This window comes from Macrosteles quadrilineatus, unplaced genomic scaffold, assembly GCF_028750875.1.
Source record: "Macrosteles quadrilineatus isolate MER2022 unplaced genomic scaffold, UCM_ALF_1.0 Scaffold_2__2_contigs__length_208266976, whole genome shotgun sequence".
NCBI classification, from domain to species: domain Eukaryota; kingdom Metazoa; phylum Arthropoda; class Insecta; order Hemiptera; family Cicadellidae; genus Macrosteles; species Macrosteles quadrilineatus.
In genome coordinates this window covers 16,564,036-16,587,215 of record NW_026542595.1, presented here as the reverse complement: position 1 = coordinate 16,587,215, position 23,180 = coordinate 16,564,036, and the positions used below count along the sequence as shown (strand labels likewise).

The 23,180-nt window shown below is 34.5% G+C and overlaps 1 protein-coding gene across 2 annotated transcripts in view; it reads right to left on the bottom strand.

Annotated features, from left to right (window-relative positions):
- The window catches only part of LOC128985888 (ATPase WRNIP1-like), a 92,930-nt gene that overhangs the window by 30,328 nt on the left and 39,422 nt on the right, over window positions 1–23,180 (bottom strand). For both annotated transcript variants that reach the window (XM_054405855.1, XM_054405854.1), the window contains exons 6-7: window positions 22,193–22,376; window positions 17,376–17,490 (exon numbers count right to left, since the gene is read on the bottom strand). In XM_054405855.1, coding sequence (XP_054261830.1) covers window positions 17,376–17,490; window positions 22,193–22,376 — 299 coding nt within the window. The remainder of the gene's footprint in view (window positions 1–17,375; window positions 17,491–22,192; window positions 22,377–23,180) is intronic.

Genomic DNA, 23,180 nt, shown 5'->3' with positions numbered 1-23,180 from the left:
ATGTAGTTGAATAGTTATACTACGACCCTTATACCTCGAAAAATTGAAAATTAAACAAAAAAATAGTTTTATTGAACTTTGAAAGTAACCGAATTTACGTTACTTTTTAGATTTTTTTGTACTTATACTATTGATTTTTTTGGATATATCGTGTATAAGGGACCTAGAACGAACATTAATCTGTAAGGAAAAAAAGTTTTAGCAATATATCTTTACGAATTCCATCAGGATAGAGGGACGCCCGAGGCATGTTTTCAATGTTTTTCGCAGGGGTGAAGAAGACTCTTAAGAGACAAAAAATAAATAATGTGCTTTCCAAAGCAAAAAAAATCAAAGCCAAATAGCTCTGCTAGGTACTAATATATAAAAAGTCACTCGTATAGTTTAAATCAATATATTGATGATTAAAATAATACCACAAGTAAATAAAGTTTAGTAAAAAACAAAGCTTTACAAACAAACAATTATTTATAGTCTATTTACAAAAAGTATTTAAAGAAAATGAAAGCAAAACTATTATTTTTAACTAATTTTGAACTTGACGTGTAAATCCTAAACTCTTAGGCCCCTTTTATTCACCGCGGCAGCCCGCCAGCAGTCTCCCGACGCGGGTGACCGCTGCACCAATGTGTCACGCGGCAAGCCGCTGCAATCGCCCACTGTCACGTGGATAGTGTAACAGTGCTGCCATCCACATTCCGGCAGTTGACAGTCGCTCAGTGAATGTGCACTGTGGCCGTATGAAAAATGGATCCGTGTGTTTTGGCGTATGCATTTCTACAATTACAGACAAAAAAGCGCCCGTACACGACAAAACGACTACAGTAAGTACAATGTGCACAGCCGACTGACTAGAGACCCAGTGTGAATGACACTGGTGACTTGGGTTGGTAGAAATGCGAGAGCGACGGCGGGCTCCCGCAGAGAATAAACGATCCCATATAACACTATGCATATACTAACCGCTCACCGCCTGCGGTTTCTAAGCGCAAGCGAGTGAATTTACAAACCTCCGCGGCTAGCCGCAACTTCCGAGACCGCTCCTATTTGAATAAAAGCACCCATTTACAGCAATGCATTTACAAAACCGCGGCGGGGGACTGCTGGCGGCGCTGCTGCGGTGAATAAAAGGGGACTTATATGAGCAATGTTTGCTTGTATGTAGCCTATGATTGCTTGCACAAAGATCTTGAAAACAGGCTTTGACGTTTTCCTTCAAATGTTGTAAATAAATTATTTCTAGCCTAAAAACGTTATTGACGACAGCCATTACCGCAGAAAAAGTCATTTCCCTACACATCTCATTTGAAAATTAAAATATTTAACATTGGCCTTATGGGTTGCCAAGTAACTATCTTGGTTGAACAAAATAATTTAACTGAAGTCTAAACCTTCGCTGTATCATCGCGATGTTGTCCCCTGGTGCTGCGGAGTGGGGGAAATGATTCTCCCTCCACCTCCCCTCTAGACGGCGTCCAAACAAGCCCGCGTTGTTTTACATACATAACCTATGCTGCAGTTTTTCAAAAGGACAAAATGAGAGTTAAAATACCCCCGCCGTAGCAAACCTGCAGACTAAGCGAATTTCAACTTGTCTGATTACATTTTTACTTAAATATTTTCATAAATAATACATATTTATTCCCTATTTAAATATCATTAGATTTAACGAGTGCTTAGGTTTGCTGCTACGGGGAAGGTAAAAAGTGTTTTTTTGACCATATGTCAATAGTATAGAACGAAATAAATAAATTTGCCAAATTTTATCAATATATATCCATAAACAAGTAAACTACAACAATTTTCATTTTCTCCATAAGAATAACATGGGAATTTTAAATATAAACTATTTTAGAATTTTCTCTGTGACCGTTAAGCATACAACAGCGCTTCAATATACTAAATTATTTTTTTTTTAAGCTCTACAAAACGGTTTAAAAAGAAATTGCAAAATTTTTTGTTTTTAGTGTCAAAAATGGGAAAACCCCATTTTTACCCCATAAAACCCCCCATGAACCCCCCCCCCCCCCCCCCGTTCCCATGGTCCGATTATGCTGGATCGCGAACTCGTTCAAATAAACGTAGGTTTACACGTTTGTACCAAATTTCATCAAAATCTGATCATTTTTGCTCGAGTTATCGCGCTAACGGACACATATATATATATTATTTTCTTGCATTTATATATATATATATATATATGAATTTGAACGTACGGTGTTTTTGGCCTCTAGAGACCTCAAAATGAAAAATTAAATCGGTTCCGGGTCCAGGTCTTACCATGAGTACTACGGTACGGTAAAAGCTTATTCCCTATATGGGAAATTCGCTAAAATGAAAATTTATTAAATTAATTCTAGAATTTTTTATTTTCAAATTATTTTTTTTATTATAAAATTAAATTGTCATAAACCAACCCAACCAACCAAACTTGCTGATTATATAAAAAGATGTAAAATAAAAATTGAATGAAGGTTTACTAATCGAAAAAATAGTTCTGTTCATAAAATAAAATTATAAATGCCTCAAATTCAATTTTATAATTTCTTAATTATAAAATGAAACTGTCATAACCTAACCAAACTTTATGATGATGGAAAAAATCGAATGAAGGTTTACTAATAGAAAAAAATAGTTCTAAAACTATAATAGCGCAAATTCAATTTTATAATGTTTTAATTATAAAATTTAACTATCATAACCTAACAAAACTTGCTGATGATGCAAAAATCTTAGACAAAAAGTTAGCGCCACCGATAGGATTCGAACCTGGTACTGTACCTTCAGTTTGTCAGCCCTGTACGTTATCCATTAGACCACCGAGGACAATGGCTCCAAACCGTATCGTTGCGGTAATGGTAATCCCTCAGCCAATAGAATGCTCTCATTTTGTCCACATTAAAAAACTGCAGCTGAAATAAAATTGTGCTTTCCCCACTCCGCAGTGCCAGGGAACAACATCGTGATGATATAGTGAAGCTTTAGACTCAATCAAATATCAATGAAAAAGTAACTTATTTGTGTATAGACTAACTAGCAGTTACCCGGCGCGCGTTGCTGCACTAACAACTATTGTTTTAAATTGTAATTTGTTCTTTACAGTAAATAGTATTAGTACTGTATTAGTATTATTATTATTATTGGAGTTTCTTCTTTTAATGACAGTAATGTGGGGGGTTAATGACAAATTGGGAGGAATTTGAATACCTGAAATAGCTCGCACACTTATTATTCACTTAATAATTTATGTTAGATTGTGTGGGTTAACAAAAGATAAAAATACTAAAGCATTGCCATCCCTTTTATTGTTTATAATACTTTGATACAGTTTTTACTTTTTATGTTAACATATTTAATACAGTAGTGGAGAATTTAAACTTTGTTGAGTGCACAGGTGTGCTGCGATTGGGGTTTATTGTATTTGGACTTATCCAAAAGTAAAATAGTTTCTGTTCTGCATTCTGTGGAAACATTGTGGCGCTATTTCAAATCATGACTAATACGGAATGTTGTGATTCAAACCTATTCAAACCTACAAAACAGTTGGTGAAAGTAAACATCTGATTTTAAATTAGGCCTATATTTATTTGTTAACATTGTAGTTCCAAAAGTCTGACACTGGATCCTTAAAACCCTCTAAAGCCCTTTTGACGGATCTGTACCAAACTTCACACAAACCATCCTTGAATAATGCTTAATAATGCCTGAAAGTTTAATTACAATCTGTCCAGCGGTTTCAGAGTTCATAAGGTACATAAATACATACATACATAGTTCCTCTTTTATAGATATAGATATGGGTTTATAACAAGCCATACACAGTATAAAAGCAAATTACAATAAAAAGTACAAAGGGGAAAACACCAGGTGTTACTATTTAGCAAAGATTACAATGAATACTACTCGATATGCTATAGGGGGAAATAGTTCCGATCAATTAATGATTATTTTACTTGGCTCTCTCCTACTAAAACTTACTGATGCAATTATAAGCAAACTTTGGTTTAGCAGTAAAATAAATATCGTATATATTTAAAAAAAAAACTTTTGCAAAACTTATGACAGCTAGCCTGACCATACTACTGGACCGAATTACTTGCGTGTTGTACTAAGAGAAAGATAGAAAGATTATCGGTCCTATATGTGCAGGTTTTATTTTTAATTTGAAAATATTTATGTTAATTGGGTCAAAAATGTAAATTATTAAAGTTTTCTCTTGTAGAGATTTAACAAGGGGCCAAATTTTTAAGCTTACGACAGCCACCCTGGCCATACTACTGGACCGATATACACGCGGGTTGTACCAAAAGAAAGGTTATCGATCCTATATGTGCAGGTTTTATTTGTATTTTGAGAATATTTATGTTAATTGGGTAAAAAATGGAAATTCAACTTTTCTTATGGAGATTAAACATGGGGCTAATTTTATATATTAACTAGCAGAGTACCTGTCCTTCGTACGAGGTTGGCATAGAAGTATAAAATGCTTATTGCAGTTATACTCAAGCTTTGCGTTTGCAATGGGGGAGGGCACATTTTGATAAAATTTGCTTCTTTAAATTTACGGTTTACTTTAGTATCATACATCTACCATAGCCACAATGTTCTACCACTTCACCTAAGCACCAGAGAAAAAAATTATTTAAAATTTGCAAAATATCACAATTTAATTATGAAATTAAAAACATAAACATAGCTGTAAGGAGTCCAACTTTGACAGTTCTCATTGTGTATCACAGTTTTTTGTTGCTGCTTAGTTCAAATAGTCAATGGCTCAAATTAGCTGTTTTCATAAATGCAGAAAAAAATTTAGTGCTGCACCCTGTTGGTAAATCTTATAACTTTTAAACTTTTAATGCTTTGCATATCATAGAACCAATTTCTTTAGTTGAAACAGCTGACTAAATTCTTTAATTCCCTTTAAATATGAATACTCATAAGGCTAACATTGGGAGCCACTGGGGCGGAGCCCGAAAGGATTTTTGAGGTAAGAATATGCCTAAATGTTAATTGGGAATGTGAGCTATCATCATGCCAAATTTCAGCCCAATCCGTCTGGTGAGCAACACACACACAAACGCACAAACTCACAAACTTTCAAATTTATAATATTAGTAAGATAGGCAAGCTTGATTATTGAAAACGTTTTTTCTCAGCTTCTGTGCATCGGAGGAAAAATCTACGCATACTGTTAGAAATATATTTGCCTATAGATGTGCAGAATCCATTTATAAATTAAAATAGGCTCATAAATAAGCACAAATATTAATTTAAAATCTTTAAAAAATTTACATGGACCTTCAGGGTTGCCATGTTAGTGACGAAATAACAAAAAAATATAAACAGAAAATCAAAACAAATGGAAGAAAGTCCAATCACATGTTTTATTTACAGCGTGGGGTGAAAATAGAGAAGTTTGCACAATACATCACATAGGTACTTTTGGTCGAGTTTTCGACCACGGGGCGAGCTCTAGTTTAATAAATAATAATATTATTATTTTATGTCAATTAGAATGCAAACAAAAATTTTCAATCAGTTGTTTTAATTTAAACAAACTGTCAAAACTATGTTTATGTATGTATAGGCTATTATAAACGAGTGATTTTTACCAGACTGTAAAATAAATTAATGTGTTGTGGATTGCCAGGTTAATATTTCAAATTGAAATTCCACTGAAACTTCAATAATAAAAGAACAAATTAGTTGTAAATAAATAAAACAAGACTTTCCTTTATATTGCTTTTACAATTGAAATAAACAATACCGAACCAAGGCTCGGATCCCCAGGACTCCTATTAAAATAAATATGCTCAATTGCTAATACCTGCAGAAAGGTTTTGAGATATTTATGGTCCCAGAGATTCAAAAAACATTCTGATTTTAGGTGAGAGACTAATGGCATGGAACTAACAGTGCTACAGTGTCTTATCTTTGCTCACACCCAGTGTTGGGGAAGCTACTTTTAAAATGTAGCTAGCTACAACTACTGCTACATTTCCAAAGACGTTACTTTTTATTCCACGCACATTAGGTGAATGTAAAATTAATTGCAACTACATTTTTATTGAACAAACATTTAAACAAAAAATGTCAGTATTGTATCTAACATTACTTGGAAAACAAATTATTCCTAGATTGTATTTAATTTGTTGGCATTATAAACCTAACATTACAACAACAGAACCAAATAGTTGGGTGTCCCATATCATATTTAGGATTTATTTTTAAATATTGCATTATTTTAAAGCATCTTATAGGCTATGTAAATTTCATTAAGTTCAAAGGACATACAACCAAACTATATTTTAAAAGCTCATTTTATTTCTTTAATATAGATTAATTTATAGATGTCTTTTATCAACAATTAAGACCAATAAAACTGTAAAACGATTATTTAAAAATACTTTTTTGTGTTACATAGCCTTGCCTTCTGAAATTGGAGTTTATTGCCTTTCTTTACTTTCAATGTTCTAAACGACATTGCTATAACTTTTAACCATAGTGATAAGTTACTTGTTCTATGAATAACACTTTTCAATGTCAAGAAATTGTCCTTTATTGTCATTATGCATAGGGCAAATTGTGCTTCAACCTAGTTGGTACAGACAGTTGGTAACAGTATTCAGCAACTTTTCCTGAAATCGGCTTTTAATTTAAACATGTTGAAATTTGTAAAGTAAAAATAACATGTAGGCCTTGGCTATGTAACAAGTTGGCTTAAGTAGGCTTGTTCTGTAATATTTCATTTCATTTCATTCATTATTTAGTATTAAGTTTTTTTTTTTAAGTTAACTTCTATTCATACACCTAATAATCACTCCTCAGAAAGACTGTCCTAATATTCATTTTCCTAATTTATATAATTTCATTAATATGATCAATTAATCATTAATAATATTCATTCCATAGCCTATATTTTTTTTTACAACACCCACAACCTAATTATTTATTAAATATGTAAGAGAATTGCAATACATCAAAATTTCTTATAATATCATTTCAAAATTAGTCCTTAAGGAATCAAAATTTAAGTAGCAGTGAAAGTGATCCCATGTGTTCAACAATGAGTGATGTGAACATTGAGATGGAAAGAGAAGGAAGCCATTGAGAAGTTGAAATTGTTAGAAGAAGGAGTCAAAATTTTACCTAAGTTAAATCAAATTCATTTATCAAGAAGACCAGTTTCAAGTTATATCACATAGTAGCCTAAACCTCAAGAGGACTCAACTCAATCATCATCTTCAAAATTAAGTATAAACTTTTCTTTAAACTCTTTTAAATTTTGTGCTAATTGGACTTACCTTTTGGACAACACCAAAATTAGATTTTTCATTGTTGGGATTGTGTAAGTTTAACACCTTAATTAGGCCTATTTGGACACTATTAAATTTAAATTCTTAGCATTCAAGCCAGCACGACACCCTACCCTGAGACATATCACACCTAAATTATTTGAACCTTCAAGTTATTTTTCAAATTTATCTTTTATTTCAATTTAATTTCAACCCCATACACCATTGTCAATCCTTTCATTGTAACGTCAAACCTTTTCTCATTGCATGTTAATTGTTCATTTGTTTAAATAAAACACCTTTTGTAATCCATATCTTTGTTAACTTATAACTTTAAACATTTATAGAATAGGCCTAGCCTAAATGAATATTGTAAGGTGAGTTTACAAATTGGCGCACCAACGTGTTGGCTTGAATAGCTCATTAACTTTATTGCAATTCTCACCATAACTAGCCTATAAGTTTGTTAGATTTAAGAGTTTGCATTGCTAATTTGTCCCGTAATTACCCCTGTTTCCCAAAATAATCAACACAACAACATCGCATATTTAATAACCACGCATGACCTAACACATTTTACATTAAAATGTCGGAAAATAAATATAATTCCGTGAACTCCGTGACACTAAATCAGAAATTCAAGAAATAACTGCTGAATTAAAGTCAGAAATCCGTGAAACTAAATCAGAAATCCAAGAAATAACAAAACTGCAGATTAATCAAACTGAAGCTAAACTAATTCAAACATTTAACAATAAAATAAACGAAACCTACCAAGAAATCCAAGCTTATAGAAACGCATTTGAATCACAAATACGTGAAACTAGAGAAAGTCAAATTGAAATAAAGTCAGAAATAAATGCCATAAAATTAACACAAAGTATTTTAACTGAAGAAACAGCTAAACTAAATGATCGGCTAATGTTAAAAATTGAAGACTCTCAAAATCAGTTGAAGCAATTTGTTGTTAATAGCATATCAAAACAACAATCTAATTCAGAAATAGAGCAGAACAAATTCCAAGAACAAATAATCTCTACAGTAAAATCACAGTTATCACTAGAATCATTTTCAACTTGTTCTTGATCAAATGAAACCTCCGGTTCTTGAATAACTTGTTCATTTCCACATGTTTCTGGCAATTGGTAGTCTGTTTCTAAAGATGATTGTCCAGGTGCTGGGGCCAGATCTCTTATGGATACTGTCTTCTCTTGTCCATTTGGGAGTTTCACATGAGCATAACCTGGATTTGCTTGAATAAGTTCTACCTCTTCTACAAGTGAGTCATACTTGCTGGGTCTGTTGTGCTTTCTCAACAGCACTGGGCCGGGTTGTGACAGCCAGCTTGGAACTGAACCTCCATAATACGATCTTCTGGGGTGCTTAAACATCAGTTCATGAGGTGTTGTATTGGTTGATGTACATAATAATGATCTTATTGAGTGAAGTGCTTCAGGAAGAACTGATTCCCAATACTTTACGGGTAGGTCTTGGGTTCTGAGGGCAAGCATAACAGTCTTCCATATAGTGCCATTGAATCTCTCTACTTGGCCATTCCCTCTAGGATTATAAGCAGAAGAGTGGCTTGACGCAACACCATGAGTTTGTAAGAAAGACTTTAATTCGTCTGACATTAATGACGTTCCTCGGTCTGAATGAATGAATGAAGGCATACCAAAAATTGTAAACATTTCTTTCAGTTTCTCAATCACGGTACTGGAAGTCATGTCTCTACAGGGGAAAGCAAATGGATATCGTGAATACTCGTCTACAACAGTTAATATGTATTTATTTTGCGTAGCACTTGGAATTGGTCCTTTAAAGTCTAAGTTTAGTCGCTCAAAAGGTGCTGTAGCTTTGATTAACGTACCTTCATATTTACAAAACCTAGGCTTAAGTTCAGCACAAATTCGACATTGAGCTGTAGTACGACGAACTTCTTCCAGTGAAAAAGGTAAGTTTTTCGATCTAATCCAGTGGTAAAATCTTGTCACTCCCGGGTGACACAGGCTCGTGTGGATATCATTTAAGTTTGGACGACCACAAATCGTTCCACACAATCGTGACATGGTGTCTGCAACTCCATTTTCCTTGCCTGGTCGATATACGATATCATACTTGAAACAAGACAGTTCTAAACGCCAACGTTGTATCTTTTCATTCTTTATTTTTCCAAATCTTTTATTGTCAAACATGAAAGAAACTGATCTTTGGTCTGTAATGAGTAGGAATGGCCGGCCAATAAGATAGTGTCTCCACTTCTTAAGAGATTCTACGATTGCTTGAGCTTCTTTTTCAACAGAAGAATGGTTCTTTTCAGATTTTGATAATGTTTTCGAATAAAAAGCTACTGGACGTCCTGCTTGTGACAAGGTTGAGCCGATTGCAAACTCAGATGCATCGGTCTCAACTGTAAATGGTATGTCATTTTGGATTGGGGCTTTAGTTGCAGTTACTATTTCATTTTTCAATTCATTGAAGGAGTTAATTGCTTCTTCTGATAATGGAAAACTTTTAGTCGATGAAAGGGGCTGAATCTTCTCTGAAAAACTCTTGATAAAGTCTGAATAATGAGCGAACATGCCCATGGTTCGACGCAATGATTGGCCATCATGAGGAAGTGGTAGTTTCAAGAGCGGCTGAAGACGGTCTGGATCAGGACGGATTTCGTTCTTTGTTATTACATATCCTAACAGATGGATTTTGTCTTGTGCAAAAGAGCATTTTTCCATGTTCAGAGTTAAGTTGTACTTCTTGGCTACATCAAAAAACTTGTTCAAATTTGTATCATGTTCATCTTTATTCCTCCCTCCAACTGTTACATCGTCCAGGTAAGCTACAGTGCATTCAAGTCCTTCTTTTTGTATGATTGAATCAATTTCTCTTTGGAAACAGGAGACGCCATTCGTAACACCAAAAGGAATTCTGCAAAATTGGTAAAGGCGCCCACAGGCTTCAAATGCTGTATATATTCGTTCTTCATTTTCAATTTGTATTTGATGGTAAGCACTCTTAAGGTCAATAGTGCTAAAAACACTGAACTTTGAAACTTTGTTAACGACATCTTCAACTCTGGGAAGTGGGTAGGCGTCAAGTTGAGTGAATCGATTTATTGTTTGGGAATAATCAATGCACATTCGCTTCTTTTTTGTTTCACCTTTAACTACAAGTACTTGTGCTCTCCAAGGTGAAGTGCTTGGTTCAATGATACCCTCTTTCAACAAGCGTTCAGTTTCTTCTTTTATGAATTTCGAATCCTCTTCTGAATAACTTCGTGACTTAACTGCAATAGGTCTACAGTCAAGAGTTAAGTTTGAAAACAAGTGGACGGGTGCAACCTTAGCTGCTGTAAGTCCGCACACCTTCAGCGTAGGTTTCTTACCCCCAAATGAGACTTCAACGCTTGAGTGTTCCTTGAAAATGTCATGTCCTAAGACAACATCAGCGCATAAGCCGTCTAAAACAAGGAGTTTAGTTTTGTTGTAAATATGACCTTGAATCGACAAATCAACAAGACTGTAGCCAGCTGTAACTGGTTGATAAGAAGTAGAAGCCATAGTAACACTAACGGTGGTTGGAAAGATTGTTATTCCCCTCTTTTCTACTAGAGATTTACTAATAAATGTTTCCGAACTACCAGTATCAACTAAGGCATCAGTTTTAATCCCATTTACTTCAATCGTAATAGTAGATTTAGATAAAGATTTAGGTGCAGCTGCACATGTAGCTGGATTTTTGCTGAAAGTTTTTTTAGAGTCAAGTTTTGTAGGAGGTAATGAATTACTTCCTGACTTACAAACCTTCATGAAATGTCCTTTCTTGCCACAAGAATGACAAATATGATTTGCAGCAGGACATTCACTTCTAGTATGTTTTTTACTGGAACCACAGAAATAACATTTCCAGGAAGTGGCTGATAAACAAGTTTCCTCTGCATTATTTGAGGACATGTTACTTTTGACAGATTCTGGTTCTGAAGTAGTAGAATGTTGTATGCAATTTAATTGAGAATGTTGCTTGTTATAATATTCTGATTGATACTGAGCTAATTCCAAAACTCTAGCTTTCTCAAAAGCCTCATTCAAAGTTAATGTTTTATTTTCTAGAAGTCTTTGTCGGATAACTGGGGAAATCAAACCTCTGATAAATGCATCACGAATATAGTCATTTTTATTTTGTTCTGCAGAAACTTGGGAAAAATTACAAGGTTTACTTAAATCTTTCAAAACTTGTAAATATTGGTCAACTGATTCCCCTGACTTCTGAAAACGAGTTGCTAGAAGATGTCTGGAATAAATCTCATTCTTAGGACGGATATAGAGTTCTTTTAAAATAGCTATAGCTTCATCAAATTTTGTAGCTCCAGAGATGTATTTGTAGACAGATGGACTAATGTGATTAACAAGTAAACGTAGTTTTACCTTTTCATTTGTTGCATTAGAGTCACATTCCTCAAGGAAGTTGGTAAAAGTCTGGTACCAATGCAGCCATTGTTCTTCTGCACCATCACTTTCTGGCTCTACATCAAATCGGTCAGGCTTGAGGAGTTTGTCCATGACTTGTGAAAAGAGTTTATTAAATTGAAGTGCAAATAAAACTCATTATGAATAGACCTAATGATAGGTTTTAATAAACTCTGAAGTCAACATACAAATACAAAATGTAAATAGTAAACAAAGAACAACTGTGAGACAATAAATAAATTCATAAATACAGTAAGGAATAATAACAGTTCATATGTATGAAAATATTATCACAATGTTGATCTTACCGCATCATATTGGCAAATACCACTTACTGAAAATTCCAAACAATATACAGCATTTCAATTCAGAGGCAAAACCTACCAATACACTGTAACACCATTTGGTATCTCTACCTCACAAGCCGCCTTGGTTCGAGCACTAGACAATGTATTTGATTCAGAAGCTGAAGATTTTACTGCAATTTATGTAGATGATATCTGTATAATTTCACCAGATTTTGAGTCGCACATAAAACATCTAGAATATATATTTAAGAAATTAGAAGAAGCCAACATGACAGTTTGATTCAATAAATCAAAATTTTGCCAAAATTCTGTACCATTTCTAGGGTACACGTTAACAAATGATGGACTTCAAATGGATCAGAGCAAAGTGGAACCCATATTGAATTTCCCTACCCCTAAAAACAGAACTCAACTTAAAGCTTTCCTTGGTAGTATAAATTATTACACCAAGTTCATAGATAAATTTTCCGCAACCACACAACCCTTGATGCGACTAACTTCAAAGAAAAACAAATTTGTTTGGACCAAAGAAGATGACGTCACCTTTATGAAGATTAAAGAACTATTTCTAAAAACAAAAACTAATACCTTAACACATCCTGACCCATCTAAAGAGTTCTTCTTACAGACTGATGCTTCCGACTATGCAATAGGTGGACATTTATATCAGTTACGAGAAAATGGATAGAAAGCTGCCATCATGTTTATATTAAGAACACTTCAACCATTCGAACAGAGGTACACTACGACTGAAAAAGAACTCCTTGCCATAATTTATTGTCTACAGAAGTCTCGATATATCATCCTTGGAACAAAATTAACTATTATCACAGACAACCACGCACTTACTTTCTTAAAATCTTGCCGCCTATTAAATAACCGATTAGCCAGATGGATACTCACTATACAAGAATATAACTTCAAAATTGTTCATTGCAAAGGTATAGATAACATTACTGCTGACACACTAAGTCGCCTTTCAATCGACCAATCCACTATCTCATATAACAATCCAAAGGAATTAACGATTCACTACATTGAAAACATCCCCGATCAACAACTGAAGAGTGCATTACGAAATCTACCACAACTGCAGAGAGAAGATGCTAAACTACAACCTATAATTGAAATACTTGAAGAACAGCCAAATTCAGATTTTGCACAAAAATTATCCAATAATTTCCACATCTATAAAAATACTCTTTATCAAAAGTTAAGAGACAAATGGTTGATTGTTGTTCCTAATTGCATGATTAAAGATCTCATATGGGAATGTCATCTGTTTTACCTACACTGCGGAGCCAAAAAATGCTTTCAGTTATTGCAAGAAACTTTCATATTTCGTAACATGAATCGAACTATAAGGAAATACCTATCTACATGCGATATTTGTCAGAAATGTAAGATCAGTAACCAACCATTGATGGCTACAGCGAAAGGAGTGCTATGTACAGGAAAGAATGAACAACTTGCCGTTGATATTCATCGGACCTCTTCCTACCAGTGTGTCAAACGTTAAATATATTCTTATAGTCATCGATATATTCACAAAATTTGTAAAATTATATCCCATGCAAAAAATAATACTAAGACAATATTAAACAAGTTATTTACATTGCACTTCCCAAATTATGGATATCCAAAAAGAATCCAGTCAGATAATGGAACCCAATTTAAGAGCGGAGAATATATTCATAAGATGGAACAAAATAATATTGAATTAATCTTTAATCCAGTGTACCATCCATGTTATAATCTTGCCGAAAGACCGATTCAAGAAATAAAGCGATGTTTGCGCACATATTGCTCCAATCAACACAAGAAGTGGGCAAAATATATCCCTGATATTAATGCAGGTCTCAATGAGCTTTACCATGAATCAACCGGATTCACACCTAATGAACTACAATTTGGTGTTGGAGATCGCCGATTTTGGGAGAAATATTTATCTGAAAATCCATTCAACACCGAAACCCCTATAGAACAAAAACTTCTGATTGCTAAGCGCAGGTTGGATAGGCCTACCAAAAGACTCAAGAGATCAGCAAAATTAAATCAAAATCGAAAACCTCAAACATTAAAAATAAATGACAAAGTATTAATAAAAACACATCCCCTCTCCAGAGCCATCTATGGAGAAACAGCAAAACTTTTCGAAGTTTATGAAGGACCGTTCTTTATCAAGCAAATATTAGGAAAATCCACGTATCATGTAACAAGAGAGAATGAAGATATTTTACTCGGACCATATCACATATCTGCTTTAAAACGATACATAGAACCAATTATAGAAGAGGAGATGGCAAATGGTGAAGAAGATCTCAGCGGCATAAACTCTCAAAATATTGTGGAAATAAAATCCTCTATTCAATCCATGATCATCGAGTGTCACAAATTATATTAGAGGAGATCGTCATGAACCTTAATCGCGAGTGCGTGTACCCTTTCCCCATTTCCCAAGTGAAAATTGTGAGAACATATCCTTAACATTGCTTCCACTATTCCCCTGTGTCAGGTCATGAACTATCTTAACCCTCAATAATTCCCCCATTTATGTTTTGTTCCTGTGTTTATGTAAATTTATATTAAGAAGTTTCTAATCATCATCATCCAAAAATATCAATCATTTAATGTGACCCATAACTAGCTTTAAATATAATTCATACTAAATGATTCATGAATTCCATTTCATACTCGTTCGAAATTTGTCTTTCATTCCATATCATACAAATTTCTGAGGAGATAAATTGTAATATTTCATTTCATTTCATTCATTATTTAGTATTAAGTTTTTTTTTATGTTAACTTCTATTCCTACACCACTCCTCAGAAAGACTGTCCTAATATTCATTTTCCTAATTTATATAATTTCATTAATATGTTCAATTAATCATTAATAATATTCATTCCATAGCCTATATTTTTTTTACAACACCCACAACCTAATTATTTATTAAATATGTAAGAGAATTGCAATACATCAAAATTTCTTATAATATCATTTCAAAATTAGTCCTTAAGGAATCCAAATTTAAGTAGCAGTGAAAGTGATCCCATGTGTTCAACAATGAGTGATGTGAACATTGAGATGGAAAGAGAAGGAAGCCATTGAGAAGTTGAAATTGTTAGAAGAAGGAGTCAAAATTTTACCTAAGTTAAATCAAATTCATTTATCAAGAAGACCAGTTTCAAGTTATATCACATAGTAGCCTAAACCTCAAGAGGACTCAACTCAATCATCATCTTCAAAATTAAGTATAAACTTTTCTTTAAACTCTTTTAAATTTTGTGCTAATTGGACTTACCTTTTGGACAACACTAAAATTAGATTTTTCATTGTTGGGATTGTGTAAGTTTAACACCTTAATTAGGCCTATTTGGACACTATTAAATTTAAATTCTTAGCATTCAAGCCAGCACGACACCCTACCCTGAGACATATCACACCTAAATTATTTGAACCTTCAAGTTATTATTCAAATTTATCTTTTATTTCAATTTAATTTCAACCCCATACACCATTGTCAACCCTTTCATTGTAACGTCAAACCTTTTCTCATTGCATGTTAATTGTTCATTTGTTTAAATAAAACACCTTTTGTAATCCATATCTTTGTTAACTTATTAACTTTAAACATTTATAGAATAGGCCTAGCCTAAATGAATATTGTAAGGTGAGTTTACAGTTCTTGCAAGGACTAAACAGATATATTCCTAATAATTGAACTTGGAACTTGGTATTCGTCTTAAACCATAGCACAGCCTAGGAATCTATATCTATAAAAGAGGAACTATGTATGTATATATATATGTGTGTATATACGTTATGAACTCCAAAACCGCTCGACAGATTGTAATGAAACTTTCAGGCATTATTAAGCATCTTTCAAGGATGGTTCGAGTGAAGTTTGGTGCAGATCCGTCAAAAGGGCTCTGCCCCAGAGGGTTTTAAGTGGACCAATGTCAGACTTTTTGATCTACAATGTTTACAAATAAATATAATTTAAAAGCAGATGTTTACTTTCACCAACTGTTTTGTAGGTTTGAATAATCACAACATTCTGTATTAGCATTAGTCATGATTTGAAATAGTGCCACAGTGTTTCTGCAGATTGCAGCACAGAAAACTATTTTACTTTTTAATAAGTCCAAAGTATTAAACCCCAATCGCAGCACACCTGTGCACTCAACGTTTAAATTCTCCAATGTTAAATATTAAAACATAAAAACCTTTATCAAAGTATTATAAACAATAAAAGAGATGATTTTTTTTTAAATTTATGACGACAGCTAATTTGCAACCAAAAGGTGAGTGAGCGTAGCGAACGAACATCGACCTGGAGGCGAGTAAGCGTAGCGAACGAGCTAACCTGAAAACAAGTGAGCGCAGCGAACGATTTCCAACCTGAAGGTGAGTGAGCGTAGCGAACGAACTTCAACCAGGTCGTGATTGAGCCATGCGAATACTTATGAAGTTAAGCGGGGCAAAGCCCGCGGGTACAGCTAGTAGTCCTATACAAGAGCTGTTTTTTCAATGTAAGTTTCATGTTATATGGAGATTTTTTCGTCACAATTATCATGTAGTCTAGGCATATCTTAAATCTCATCAGGTAATTTCCTCTTTGTTAATTTAGTAAACCTTTGAAAAATCTTTGTAATCTAACCAAGGAAGGGCTTGTGATGATGAACCACAATTAACAGCTGAAGCAAAGGTTGATAGACCAGCTTTCTCATTATTTTAAGGTGTTTCCATTAAAACCCAAGTTGAAACACTATCGATATAATAAAGAAACTAAATTTATTACTAATTTCCCTGTCAATCACTTGCAAGCATTCAATAGCTTCTCTTGTCACCGTCTTGTTGGTCGTCTGCATCTAGCGATTTTATTTTATCTGACAGTAATCATAGAGTAGTAAATTAAGGAAATGAGAGCCAAAAATGTGTATAACACTCATTTAATGGCCTCCATGTCCACAAAACGTTGTAATAGGGAATGAAACGGCTGCAACCAGCTGTTTGAAGCCAAGAAAGTAGGCCTAATTTTTTTGAAAATCTCAGTTTGAAAGAGGTTGTTTCACGTAAGGTTGAGGTTATGATAAAAATCACTATCTCAAACAATGTTAATGTAACGAGAAAAGTAGCTAAAATTCCGCTACAACTACTTTAAAAAAGCTAAAGCTACAAAATCTTAAAAGTAGCGTAGCTTCAGCTAACGCTACAAAAAAAGTAGCACGCTACTTCCCAACACAGCTCACACCAATGTGTTAGTACAGTGTTGTGTAGCCTAAAACCCCATATAACAACTGACCTGGCAAGATATGTTGATATGTGGGCCAAGAAAAGTCCACATTCAGGCAAGCCTATCAGCTGACAGGCCTGCATGGCAGACATGGCCATGGTGAGAGCATGAGGATCCTCCATACCTGCAAACATAATGTTAACTGATAACTTCATTACAACAAATTATAAAAGCTAACAAGGATCACTAAGGAACAAGGATTCTTAATCACTCTTATTTATTGTTATTTATTGCTACTATGATTTATTGTTGTTGTTATTTAATAATTAATATTTATTATTCTTAGTCTATGAACGATTCACTTTATTCAATTTTATGAACTCATAGCATGTTCTCAATTTTTGTACAAACTAGGATAGTGCTGCAATGTAAATGGGATTTGTATTCTGTTTTGTAGCATGCAAAATAAAATAAAATAAAATAAAAATAAATCACAAACTTTTGAGAAAACCTTAAGTCGCACACCTATCAACTGTATACTTGAATGAAAGGTCTTAATGAGAAACTTCCCCAAAACATATCAGTTTTTCGATAAACCCTCTCCTAAGGGCACACACCTTAATATTAAAGGGTTGTTTTGATCACATTTTAAATATTGAATACAAGTCAGCTGTCATATTTTATTTATATTTGGTTGTTTACTTTTCCCCTTGGTTAACCTTTTGATTCTTATAGATTGTCTACGTTTACATTATGAAAAATTAATTAGTTTTGATTTTGCCAAACAGCTTACCGGTATAGATAAACATAATAGATGGTTTAAATAAGTAATATTGAGCATTCCTCTATGATTGCTTGCTAATGTAACTGTTTCGTTATAGTATAGTAGATTTTAAAAAATCGCATTATTCTCTTCTGTATTCTCACCCCGTGCGTAGCAAAGCCGGCCAGAGCAACTTGTATTCATAAAGTTAAAAATCATTATCAAGAATATCAATAAATACATTATACCTCCTCTTGGACGATAAAGTTGATAACAGTGAGAAAGTTTCTAGGAAAAAACATATGATTAAATATCATTTAAATGTTAAACTGTAACATAAGGTCGAAAATGCAGAATTTTATCGCAATCGTGCAAGACAGTGATAATGTACACACGATCGTGGGAAAAGATAAGAATTTAGCTTCATTCGCGGTAGACGCCCAACGATGACAATCTCCTCACGACCACGGGATATGTTCATATATTGCCGCGATCATGGAAGAGGATAATTATGTCTACACGACCGCGGAAAAGTCAGAATTTTGCCGCAATCGCGGGGGACGATTACGATGTCTATACGGCCAAGAGGCTTAAAAAGCTTAAAAATAAGAATAAAAAAAGCTTAAAAATAAGAAGTTTAAAAATGGTGGTTGGATTTCATGAAAATACAACCACATTTTTTTATTTTGCAATTTTTCAGTGAAAAAGCCAATTGCCTCGTGCCCTAAGCATGTGCCTACCGTGCCTATTCGGTAAATCGGCCCTGTACTAATGCTCTTGATAAAATCATAATGCGAACAGTAAATATTGCTTTGCTTATTCTTTTTTGGCACAAACCATATAAAGTAGAAAGAAAAAGAAATTTTGACTGATCTGATCAAAAATAGCTAAACAATCAGTTGTCCACTTGTACTGTCTTTAAATAGACCATATTAATTTTAATATGTATCAGGTGACTTATTTGTTTGTTTTTGTTATGAGTTTTTGGAATTGGTATTAAAACAGGGTTTATGTAATGTTGGTTTTATTTTATCTTTGAATAGTTTACAATGGCGACGAGGAGGAGGTATTTTATCTTTAAATAGTTTACACCACTACATCACCACATTTTGACTGACCTGATCATAATAGCCAAGCAAGCAGTTGTCCACTACATCACCACATTTTGACTGATCTGATCATAAATAGCTAAGCAAGCAGTTGTCCACAACATCACCACATTTTGACTGATCTGATCATAATAGCCAAGCAAGCAGTTGTCCACCACATCACCACATTTTGACTGATTTGATCAAAAAATAGCTAAGCAAGCAGTTGTCTACTACATCACCACATTTTGATTGATCTGATCACAAATAGCTAAGCAAGCAGTTGTCCACTACATCACCACATTTTGACTGATCTGATCATAAATAGCCAAGCAAGCAGTTGTCCACTACATCACAACATTTTGACTGATCTGATCATAAATAGCTAAGCAAGCAGTTGTCCACTACATCACCACATTTTGACTGATCTGATTATAAATAGCTAAGCAAGCAGTTGTCCACTATATCACCACATTTTGACTGATCTGATCATAAATAGCTAAGCAAGCAGTTGTCCACTACATCACCACATTTTGACTGATCTGATCATAAATAGCTAAGCAAGCAGTTGTCCACCACATCACCACATTTTGACTGATCTGATCATAAATAGCTAAGCAAGCAGTTGTCCACAACATCACCACATTTTGACTGATCTGGTCATAAATAGATAAGCAAGCAGTTGTCCACTACATCACAACATTTTGACTGATCTGATAATAAATAGCTAAGCAAGCAGTTGTCCACTACATCACCACATTTTGATTGATCTGATCACAAATAGCTAAGCAAGCAGTTGTCCACTACATCACCACATTTTGACTGATCTGATCATAAATAGCTAAGCAAGCAGTTGTCCACTACATCACCACATTTTGACTGATCTGATTATAAATAGCTAAGCAAGCAGTTGTCCACTACATCACCACATTTTGACTGATCTGATCATAAATAGCTAAGCAAGCAGTTGTCCACAACATCACCACATTTTGACTGATCTGATCATAAATAGCCAAGCAAGCAGTTGTCCACTACATCACAACATTTTGACTGATCTGATCATAAATAGCTAAGCAAGCAGTTGTCCACTACATCACCACATTTTGACTGATCTGATTATAAATAGCTAAGCAAGCAGTTGTCCACTATATCACCACATTTTGAATGATCTGATCATAAATAGCTAAGCAAGCAGTTGTCCACTACATCACCACATTTTGACTGATCTGATCATAAATAGCTAAGCAAGCAGTTGTCCACCACATCACCACATTTTGACTGATCTGATCATAAATAGCTAAGCAAGCAGTTGTCCACAACATCACCACATTTTGACTGATCTGGTCATAAATAGCTAAGCAAGCAGTTGTCCACTACATCACAACATTTTGACTGATCTGATAATAAATAGCTAAGCAAGCAGTTGTCCACTACATCACCACATTTTGATTGATCTGATCACAAATAGCTAAGCAAGCAGTTGTCCACTACATCACCACATTTTGACTGATCTGATCATAAATAGCTAAGCAAGCAGTTGTCCACTACATCACCACATTTTGACTGATCTGATTATAAATAGCTAAGCAAGCAGTTGTCCACTACATCACCACATTTTGACTGATCTGATCATAAATAGCTAAGCAAGCAGTTGTCCACTACATCACAACATTTTGACTGATCTGATAATAAATAGCTAAGCAAGCAGTTGTCCACTACATCACCACATTTTGATTGATCTGATCATAAATAGCTAAGCAAGCAGTTGTCCACTACATCACCACAATTTGACTGATCTGATCATAAATAGCCAAGCAAGCAGTTGTCCACTACATCACCACATTTTGACTGATCTGATAATAAATAGCTAAGCAAGCAGTTGTCCACTACATCACCACATTTTGACTGATCTGATCATAAATAGCTAAGCAAGCAGTTGTCCACTACATCACAACATTTTGACTGATCTGATAATAAATAGCTAAGCAAGCAGTTGTCCACTACATCACCACATTTTGACTGATCCGATCATAAATAGCTAAGCAAGCAGTTGTCCACTACATCACCACATTTTGACTGATCTGATCATAAATAGCCAAGCAAGCAGTTGTCCACTACATCACCACATTTTGACTGATCTGATCATAAATAGCTAAGCAAGCAGTTGTCCACTACATCACCACATTTTGACTGATCTGATCATAAATAGCCAAGCAAGCAGTTGTCCACTACATCACCACATTGTGACTGATCTGATCATAAATAGCTAAGCAAGCAGTTGTCCACTACATCACCACATTTTGACTGATCTGATCATAAATAGCTAAGCAAGCAGTTGTCCACAACCATCACCACATTTTGACTGATCTGATCATAATAGCCAAGCAAGCAGTTGTCCACTACATCACCACATTTTGACTGATCTGATCATAAATAGCTAAGCAAGCAGTTGTCCACAACATCACCACATTTTGACTGATCTGATCATAAATAGCCAAGCAAGCAGTTGTCCACTACATCACAACATTTTGACTGATCTGATCATAAATAGCTAAGCAAGCAGTTGTCCACTACATCTATAGACATATATAGAAGATAGATGTTATTGATCAAATAAAATTATTATCTTATCCTACCACAGTTGTGGGTATGACAACTCGTTTAGTTCCTTAGAACTATTTCAGGTCATTTATAATGCAACCACATCATCAATTTATTATTATGTTGTGGTATGTCAAAAGATTGCCACAATCACAATAATTTAAACTTGTCATGTTTCAAAAATTCTGTACAAATTAATAAAACTGATTAAAACTGTACAGGCTGGCCAGCACTGTCTTATTACTGCCACTGACTAAGGCCCGATTTCACTAAACACTTAAACCGCCGTTAAGCCTTGCGCCTACTGCAGATAGATCGTCACTGACGAAATCGGATTACACCACTCGCCGTTAGAGCTAGTTTATACAGAAAATATACTAAGATAAAAACTAAATAGATGAAATTAGATCATTTACATAGACTTCATTACATACCAATATCCTCACTAGCACAAACTACGAGTCTCCGAGCTATGAAGATGGGGTCTTCCCCTCCTTCCAACATACGAGCAAGCCAATAAAGGGATGCATTCTCATCTGAGGCTCGAATCGATTTATGTAATGCTGAAATTATGTTGTAGTGTTCCTCTCCTTTTTTGTCATACAACAAGTGAGATCTCTGCAACAATTGTTTTGTAATCAATTTATTAACCTATATAGGCCTACTTTACAAAGAGCAAAAATTTTTGTGAATTTAGAATGAACATTGTAACAGGTCAAATTTTGACGTGGGATAATATTTTGCGGTCATCCCAAATAGGCCTACCTTGATTTATTTAACGAAAAGGCAGCAACAAACACTGGACATATTAATAGTGACGTATTTTTATTATTATTTTCAAAACATAATAATTGTTACACAAAGTTTAACAAACAGATGGATTATTGGATTATTCTCCACATAGGCATTGCCTGTGTGTGGGGAATGAGCTTCACCAGCAGTCAAACATCTTATTTGATAGGAAAATTAATTAATAACTAAAATTATAAATTTACATACTTGGAAAAAGGAGAAGGATTGCACATTGAGCTAATACAAATAACAATCTTAAAACTGTAGGAACCACAAGAGGAAATAAGGGCGAAACAAAACTACGCACACGTAAATGTCGCTCAAACTGAGACTTGGAACCACACAAATACACACACAACACACTTCAGCTCAGTTGCACCAGGACATCAGGCGGCTGCTGGCCCCACAGTTCCATTAGTTAGTTCATAGTTCATATGGAGGGGATGATCGTAGTTCTCAACCCCGACGCCAAGGGCGGTAGGCGAGAACTGCACAAGAAGCGCCCCGAGGCAGTCAGTCGTTCTTCAGCCGTCGACCAAACGTTCACTCCCCACGGAACAATAACTGGCAGTCGTCCTTCAACTCAACCACAAAATGTTCGCTACACGACTCACTACAAACCAATATCTG